The 7,974-nt window shown below is 56.1% G+C and overlaps 2 protein-coding genes across 12 annotated transcripts; both read right to left on the bottom strand.

Annotated features, from left to right (window-relative positions):
• Positions 1-790: 790 nt before the first annotated feature.
• On the bottom strand, positions 791-4,502 carry Josd2 (Josephin domain containing 2). Of its 8 annotated transcripts, none has more exons than XM_087654606.1 (6): positions 4,383-4,459; positions 4,163-4,220; positions 3,620-3,782; positions 1,889-2,014; positions 1,144-1,338; positions 791-1,037 (listed from the first exon to the last, which is right to left on the bottom strand). In XM_087654606.1, exons 1-6 carry the CDS (start codon positions 4,422-4,424, stop codon positions 938-940), a joined length of 684 nt encoding a protein of 227 aa, XP_087510732.1. In that variant the 5' UTR covers positions 4,425-4,459; the 3' UTR covers positions 791-937. The 8 variants fall into 8 exon arrangements, with proteins under 8 accessions (XP_087510732.1, XP_087510761.1, XP_087510734.1 ...); XM_087654635.1 differs by having other exon boundaries at positions 3,576-3,779; XM_087654608.1 differs by having other exon boundaries at positions 3,620-3,779.
• A 315-nt stretch (positions 4,503-4,817) lies between these two features.
• Positions 4,818-7,155, bottom strand: Aspdh (aspartate dehydrogenase domain containing). 4 transcript variants are annotated; one of them, NM_001009643.2, is made up of 7 exons: positions 6,996-7,079; positions 6,318-6,462; positions 5,999-6,083; positions 5,760-5,909; positions 5,461-5,681; positions 5,233-5,387; positions 4,818-4,927 (listed from the first exon to the last, which is right to left on the bottom strand). In NM_001009643.2, exons 1-7 carry the CDS (start codon positions 7,057-7,059, stop codon positions 4,884-4,886), a joined length of 864 nt encoding a protein of 287 aa, NP_001009643.2. In that variant the 5' UTR covers positions 7,060-7,079; the 3' UTR covers positions 4,818-4,883. The 4 variants fall into 4 exon arrangements, with proteins under 4 accessions (NP_001009643.2, XP_087510718.1, XP_087510724.1 ...); XM_087654592.1 differs by having other exon boundaries at positions 4,820-4,927; positions 7,024-7,155; XM_087654598.1 differs by having other exon boundaries at positions 4,820-4,927; positions 6,318-6,479; positions 6,996-7,121.
• Positions 7,156-7,974: the final 819 nt, after the last annotated feature.

Raw genomic sequence — 7,974 nt, 5'->3', positions numbered from 1 at the left:
CTCTTCTCTGGGCCCTCCTGGCTCCAGCCCTTTTCCATTCTGCCCCATATAGACCTGTCTGTCAACACGTCCCCAAATAACTGTGATGACAGAAGGGCTGCAGAACCCTGGGTGACTTCTGAGTTTGGGGCCTCAAGTCTAGCAGGCTCTCGACCTTGGCTTGGGTGACGGTGACAGAGACATCCCTCCTTGCTCCACTTGTAGGCTTGGTGCCTCAGGAGAATATCCCTCCAACCACCCTAGTCTGTCCCTCACCTGCCTCGAGGCTGAGCCCGAATGGCCCTACACAGGGGGCCCGGCACACCCTGAGAAAATAACAGCCACTGTGCCAGCGTCCTGTGGCTGCTGTGGGGAGTGTCTAAGCCACTGTCACAGCAATAGATAAATACCTCACTGCTGACTCTCTTCCTCTGGAGGTCAGAAATCCTGAATGGGCTCTGCTGGGCTGGCCTCCTTTTGCTTTTAAGGACCCCATGACTTCACCCAGCGACCCACCACATGCAGGACCTTTGTTCCTGAGGGGAGCCGATTACAGCCAGTCCTATCAGCTGCCCAGCTCCTTCTGCACCCGGGAAGTCAGGGGACAGGTCAGAGGCTGCTGGACTCATGGTCATCTTTGGGGACTACTGTCCTGCCTGCCTTCTCACTGAAGGTCTAAACCTTAAAGTGGAGTGGTCCCTGCTTCAGCTTATTTCATTCTGATTTTGGGAGGCGACATGTTGGTTTCTGTGTCCATATGGGCATGGGCCTGTGACCAAGAGCAACCCCAGGAGCTGAGCCCAGGCAGGGATAACAAAAGAGCAGATTTATTGAGGCAGCAGTGGTCAGGGGAGCGGGGACACTGGGGCAGGACAGGCCTCCTGAGGCCTGAAGTTACAGGTTCTTTTCAGGCACTGGACACAGGAACGGCAGCAGGCAACCCTTCCCAGGCAGTACATCAGCTTGTGTGCAGCCAGCAGCCAGCCTCCTCCACCTCCTTGGTCACCACCAATAGCACCTCGCACAGGCCTTGAGCCAAGGCAGCTGCCAGGAAGGCTCTGAGGGGAAAGTGGGAAGACTGAGGTCTCAGCAGCCCAGGCAGGTCCATCTCCCTGCAGGGCAGTTCCAGTGTTGTCCCATCCTGTCACTGCCTTCACCACTCACCTGACACCATCCTCGCCCCCCAGGGCTTCAGGTGCCCGTAGCTTTGAGTCCAGATTATAGTAGATGCCGTCCACCTGGCGCAGGGCCACCCAGTGTCGCCGGCGCAGCGGCAGGGACAGCAGCCCCAGCGACACAGGAGAGGGTAGGTTCAAGATCAGGCCTAGTACCTGGGGCAGGACCAGCTGGGACAGGGGTCTGAGGAGGGGAGGGATACAGCATGAGGCCCCAGAGACTGAGGTCTGGGTTGTGGGTCACAGAGGCACTTGGAACCTGCCTCCTTCCCCAGAATGACTGACTGTCTATTCACCCACTGACCTATTACCCTCTACCTGTCAACTCCAGCTTCCATTTGTTTAGGCAGGGTCTCAGGTGTCCCAGATGTGCAGCACTACAGCAGGTTATAGAGTAGGAATCCTGACCTCGTATCTGCTGGGTTGGCCTTCTGCCAATGCAGCCCCAGCTCCTCAACTTTTTGTTGTTGGCCCCTTTGAGCCAGGATCTCCACATGCAGTCCAGGCTGGCTCCACTGCTCTTGACCTAACGTATGCCTTTCCCACCTTAATCATGAGTTGCTCATTTAGATACCCTTTTGACTGGTACCAAGTTTATAAGTTTAACCCACCATTCAGTCAGACCCCATCTGTCATAGCCTCCCTGGCAAAACCCCTCCCCTGTCTACCTTCAAGCCACCCTCTGTGTCATCCCACACGCCCAGAGCCAGCGCAGCCCACTGCCTAGGCCCTACCTCCTCCTGTCCCACCACACAGCGGCCAGGCCCAGGCCCTGCAGGGCAGCCATGATCACGTTGACATCATAGTTGCCGGTGCCCAAGAGACTGCGATGGGGGTTCAGCCGGGAATCTGGGGCTAGCCTGGGGGTGAGGGGGCAGAGCCAAGGTTTGAAATCCTGGAAAGGCCTCCACCTTCCCACATAATAGGAGAGGCCCATAGCCTAGCCTTTGACGCTTCTCTCTTCAACCCCCATACAGCTTATCAGGCCTTGAATCCTGTCCTTCCTCCACCCCCCGAGCCCTGCACTCTTGGACTGGCTGAAGCTTTTATCTTTTCCAACTCAGAAACCCTTCCCAGCCTCTAGTCTCTCCCTCCAGCCCACCTCTGACCTCCAGAAGCCCTGAGCTGCCCTGCCCCCTTCCTACTTCCACTTCTCTATGACTCCCAAGTACCCTGGACAAAGTCCCTGCCCCTCCATCCTTCCCACTCATGGTCTCTCTCCAGACCAGTGTCAGATGTCATTTCTTCTGGGAGAGGAGCCTTCAGACTGTGCTCAGAGTCCCTGGGTGACAGAGCCACTCATACCACCATATCTGAAAACAGAGAGCCTCTTTCTTTTGGTAATACCCTGCCCTACCCTGCTCAGAGCCCTCCCTAGTGCCCCATCGTCCCAGGACACACTCCCACCTCCTCCAGTGGCAAGTAGGCCTTACATAGTCTCAGTACCAGCTCTTAGCAGCCACCTGTCTCCAGCTGTCCCTTGTGCCCAAGCCTTCCCTCTAGCTCTCCCCAGCTCTGTGGCCCTGTTCCTCTGTAGGTCTGGACCCTCGGTGAGCAGTGTCAGGAGGGAACCAATCATGTCTGCAGCTTCTCCTTTCAGTACATCTGCCTCAGCTCTAGCTGTTCAGCATGCCCCTGGACAAAGAGCTGGTGCAGGGGAAATGAGTATCTTCTAAAGTTTGAGGATAAGGTCTGCCTCTGGGTGTGGGCATGGACTACAGCCTGGGGTGTCTGTGTGCCCATAGAAGTACCCTGTGGCCTAGTGGTTGGAATGGGGAGATTCTTAAGAACGTTTCTTAAGAAAGTGATGACTAGGGCTGGAGAGATGGCTCAGTGGTTAAGAGCACCGACTGCTCTTCCTGAGGTCCTGAGTTCAAATCCCAGCAACCACATGGTGGCTCACAACCATCTGTAATGAGATCTGATGCCCTATTCTGGTGTGTCTGAAGGCAGCTACAGTGTACTCATATACAATAAATAAAATCTTTAAAAAAAAAAAAAAAAAGAAAGTGATGACTAAAACTATGACCAAGAAGAAAAAAAAAAAAAAAGCCTTGTGTAACAGGGGAACAGCCTGGTTGGGGCCTAGGAGAGCAGTTTAGATGAAACTGCAGAAAGGCAGACAAAGACCAGAGCACCCAAGGCCTTGGAGTTCAGCCTGAAGGCCCTGGGCTACTCCCTAAGAGGGCTGGGGAGCCAAAGAGGGGTAGAAGCAGAAGAGGGGGCAGGCAGTTGGGGGGCTGTGTGTAGGATGGGTAGGAGGAGAAAAACAGACAGCTGGGAGGTTGTGACAGAGGCTCAGAGAAGAGAGGTTGAGGCCAAAGCTGGGGCTGAGGTTTTGAGAAGCAGCAGGTGGGAGAGCAGGTGGAAGAGCAGGCAACAGCTCCTGGATCTGAGCCCTTGGCCCCCCTATAGGCGTGCCTCTTGGAGCTCTGCTCTTCCAGGGCCAGGCTAATGGCAGTCACCTCTTGCAGATTTCGTCGGCAGCTTCCTGGCTAAAGAGCTGCTCTTGGAGGACGTTGTTGAGAGCATGAACGGCACACAGCTCTAGCCGCTGCCGCTCGTGATACACTGAGGGTGATCTTGGTCTCGCTTCCGGCGCCTGAGACATGCCCTCCTCAGCTCCTGCTAGGGGTGGGACAAGGAGGTGTTAGGCACCTAGGATCTTGGTCATCCGGGTCTCTAGATTCCTGTGTCCCTATGCAATGGCCATTGAGGTGGGCACTGCTGCTAGCTTAAAAGGACGCAAGGCCTTGTTCCTAGGCTGTCTCCAGAGCACAGAGACACCTTTAGAGCCCAGTCCTGGGGTGGGTGGTGTATAGACTCCTATCTGCTGTCCTGGCAATAGAGACCCACCCCCACTACATGTCTCCAAGCAAAAGGGTCTGGATCATCATCACCTAGCAACGGACTATCGCCCCTTCTGTCCCTAGGAAACAATACCTTTTTGGTTCCCAAGCAACAGAACAACCCCACCCGCCTGGTAACCCGGTCCGTTTTCTGATCACCTAGCAATGGAGGACTCCTCCTTTCTCGTCTCTGGGTAACAGGGTCTCTTCTGGTCGCCTAGCAACGAAAGACTTCCCCTTGTCAATAACCAGGGTTCTCTCCTCCCTTCACCTGACAAGGCCCTCTCCCAGTCACTAAGCAACAGGAACTCCCCCTCCTGTCACCTGGCAACCAGGCACGCTCCCACCCTACTTTGCTCGGCGCCCGCCTGGCCCTCACCCCGCCGGCCTTTCCGCTCCCTGGGACCGGCCGCTTTCGCATTCCCTAGGCGGCTTTCGGGTGGTACCACGCTGACTGAGCAGGCGGAACGGACTACAGCTCCCGGCAACTTGCGCGCGCCGGACTGCGATTCCCGAAGGCCTCCGTAGGGCGACTAAATAGAACGCTCAGTCCGGAAGTCCGCCGGGGCCGCTCTGCCACATGGGACTACAACTCCCATCGGACGGCGCAGCCCTTTCTGGTTCTCTCTCAGGACCCACTGCTGCCTAGAGGTTCCTGGGAGATGTAGTAACCAATGATCTCGCGATAGCTTTCAGGGGGCTGGTTTGTGTATGAGCTCACACGCTGCTGCTATGGCGTCATACACGGTGTGTAGCCGAAGCGTGACGACATGGAGGTGGGGACAAGGAACCAAAGAGGCCAAAGAGAACAGCGGGCAGAATTCTGATGTTTACTGGGACCCATAGTAGTCAAGGTGACAGCAAGGGTAGGGGAGGAAACTCAGCAGAGGCGGATCCCAGGTCTGGAGGGAAGCTGACAGCAGCCTGTGGGGAGAATGAAAAACTAGGATGACAACACAGACACATGCAGGTGGCCATGGTGAACGTGGGTTTTGAAAATGGTAATGTGGTACAACCCAAAGAGGATACTCAGAGATGTACCTTGTGGGTAGAGAGACCTAGAGGGGGACCCAGACGCTGAGAAAAAGCGGGGCGGGGAAAGAGAGGCTCATAAAGCCTGGGAGTGAGAACTAAGGATGGGCAAAGACAGAAAACTGGGGTGGGACACCCAACACGTGAGTTCTGCAGAGCACAAACGCCAAGGGACCGTTGGAGGGGCCTGGCCGCACCCAGTAAGCTGTGCCAGAAGGCTGTAACAGTAGCGGAGCCAGTGACAGCGCCAGGCTGGGCTGGGTTCTCTCTGTGGGTGTGCACGGCAAAGCTGCGGCCTGTGGGCCCTGGGGGGCCTGTCAGCTCCACATCCACCACATGCATGTCGGTGAGGCTGCAGTCAGCAGAGAAGAGCAGTCAGTTCATCCTGAGTGTACACAGCTATGCCACCTACTCCCTTTGCTCACCTAAGGTCAGCCACAAGCACCCCAATGACACGATCAAAGCCTAGACTGGGAGCGGCCAGGGCAGCGGCTGCCATGGTGTTGGAGTTTCGGGGGGCCAAGGGGCAGAGCCCACGCACAGGGCCCTCATAGAGCACTGTGCGGGGCCCACTACTATGTGCGGCAGCCAGGGGTCCCTCCAGCCGGAAGCCATCAGGATGTGTGGCCATGGTGACTCGAAGGCTCTGGAAGCAATGGCAGGGTCAGAAGAGTGAGAGAGACTCCTACATGTTCCCTCTGGTTGCAGCCCAGATGGTTCTCACCTGGAGGCCTCCGGCTGCATCCAATCTGCTGATGTCTTCACAACCCCACAGGGCCCCTCGGGCCACAAACACCGTGTGGCCCCAGTGGTTTGAAGCCTCCAGGAGCTGCCGCTCTGTGGTCTGGTCAGCGAGAGCTGAGGGGGATCCCACCTTGGGACAAGGCCAAGATCCAGATCACTGCTGGAGGGTGGGATGCAGCCAGCACAGGGAGGGACTCACTGAGGGGTGAGGAGGCTCACCAGAAGGTTTGCATGACGGAGGATTTGTACCCCAGATTCATGGATTATTTTTGGATGGGCCACTTCTACCACAAGGTCAGGGTGCCTGGGAAGAAAGACATGGAGGGGGAGGGCCTGGAGAAGAATCAGGTCTCCCGTCTCCTAGGCTCCTCAGGGTTTGCAGGAACATCAGTGCTCATCCTGACTTGGAAGGGACGTGGGATGGTGGGTGCATTCTAGTTTATTTGTATGTGCACTGAGACTCAGAAAGGGTCAAAGAGTTATATGACACAGAGAGGCAGAAGCAGCTTTGGGAAGGCTCCTTCTGTGGGCCACTGACCTTTCCTCAAGTGTAGTGAGGTCTTCGAGCTGCAGGGCAGGGGGCACACTCCCTGCCATTCGTCCAGGGTCACGGTTCCACACAAAAACAAGTTCTAGGCCCAGTTCTGATCCCTGAGCCAGAAGGCGGGACACAAGGGACTGTCCTGCAGAGAAGGGAGGGCTAGAGAGACCCAAGAAAAGGACAGAGACTCCCCAAGTCAGGGAGATGGAGTGGGGGAACAGAGACCCAGAAAGAGACATACAGAATACACAGAAGCCCAGAGAGGAGAGATGGACAGACACATAGACAGAATACATAGAAACCTAGAGAGCTGGGGAGATACAGATTCACCCCCACCACCACATACACACAGAGACACAGAAACAGAGACAGAGACCTAGAAGACAAATACCACACACACACACACACACACACACACACACACACACGCACGCACACATGCACGCACACAGATGAGAGCAAGAGGAAAGGCAGAAATGGGAGAGAGAGGGAGAAGGAGGAAAGAAGGGAGGGAGGGAGGGAGGCAGAGAGAAGAAGGAGGGAGGGAGGGAGGCCCAATGAGTGGGCAGAAGGCAGGCTAGGCTGGCAGGCTGGGGTGAAAGATATGTGGGAGCAGAGATGTTTCTAGAACTTTAGGAACAGGGGCATAGAAGGAGGCCCCAGGCTAGCTCTTACCGAGGCGGCCATAGCCCACCACCCCCACCTTGTGAGGAACTCGAGGGACCATACTAGCGTCCATGGCCTTTATCCTGCTGTGGGGATCTGCTGTGCTTGCTGGCCCCTTTACCAGGCCTGAGCAGTGAATGATCTTTGGACTTTGACCCTGACTCTGTCCACTGAGGAGGGAGCAGAATGGGGATGTGTGTCCTTTTTGAGCCCTTTGCCCTCCTGTGCTGGCTGGCATGGTGGCTTGGAAGCCTTGTGTGGCCCTGTGTGCTTACTACCCCACTGCCTCCTGTAAAGCCCACACTCTCCCATGCCTGCCGAGGTAGAAAGTTCCCTTTGCAATCCCCCTTCCTCAGGCTGGCCAGCAGGTTGTCATGGAGACTGCATTTTGCTTGGGATAGGGGAAGAATTGGGGACAGGAACTTAGATCTTCCACCAGGCCCCTTACAGACCTCTCATCTTTCCTTTCTCCTCTAAAGTCTAAGTGGAAAGGTCTGGCTGGAATGTATGTGTTCCTGCATGTTCCACCCGTGTCCTGTCTTTCCCAGTCCTCCATGCCCCTCAGTCTTGGCTGGAGTCCCCTCCCTCACTCCAATGTCTAATTGCCCTTGAGCTCACCTTAACTGTTCACCATTCATCCCACCTTGAGGCCACAATCTCCTGCCTATCTGTATCCTGGTCCCCTGCCCCCTCTCCTGCCTCCTATCCCATCCATGAGGAAGGGACATGCGTGGGTGGGGGAGTCGCTAAGTGTCCCTAGGATGAGCCCAGCCACTGGCTGGCAGGCCTGGCATGGGACATGGCAGGCTGCAGCAGGCCAGCTCCCTGCCCCCATTGCCACCTGGTTCAGCCGCAGTGTTGCCATGGTAACCAGGATCCTAGCCGAGATGGTTGCAGAGAAAGCAGAAAAGATGGAGAGCCTAAAGTGCATGCGCAACAGCTCTGTCCCAGACTCCATCAACAGAGAGGAGCCGGATGGGGAAGGAGA

The sequence above is a fragment of the Rattus norvegicus genome, chromosome 1 (assembly GCF_021556685.1).
Source record: "Rattus norvegicus strain SHRSP/BbbUtx chromosome 1, alternate assembly SHRSP_T2T, whole genome shotgun sequence".
Lineage (NCBI taxonomy): Eukaryota > Metazoa > Chordata > Mammalia > Rodentia > Muridae > Rattus > Rattus norvegicus.
This window is presented reverse-complemented; position numbering and strand designations above follow the sequence as displayed.

Excerpts from the sequence above, each read along its gene's own strand:
- Josd2 (XM_087654606.1), bottom strand. The coding sequence starts at position 4,424 with ATGCGAAAGCGGCCGGTCCCAGGGAGCGGAAAGGCCGGCGGG. Across the intron at positions 2,015-3,619 it reads GCCGACGAAATCTGCAAGAG|GCTAGCCCCAGATTCCCGGC; the intron begins GTGACTGCCATT and ends CCTCACCCCCAG. Across the intron at positions 1,038-1,143 it reads GGGGGCGAGGATGGTGTCAG|AGCCTTCCTGGCAGCTGCCT; the intron begins GTGAGTGGTGAA and ends CTTTCCCCTCAG.
- Aspdh (XM_087654590.1), bottom strand. The coding sequence starts at position 6,616 with ATGTATTCTGTCTATGTGTCTGTCCATCTCTCCTCTCTGGGCTTCTGT. Across the intron at positions 6,084-6,317 it reads CTCACTACACTTGAGGAAAG|GCACCCTGACCTTGTGGTAG; the intron begins GTCAGTGGCCCA and ends CTTTCTTCCCAG. Across the intron at positions 5,388-5,460 it reads GTGCTTGTGGCTGACCTTAG|CCTCACCGACATGCATGTGG; the intron begins GTGAGCAAAGGG and ends TGCTGACTGCAG.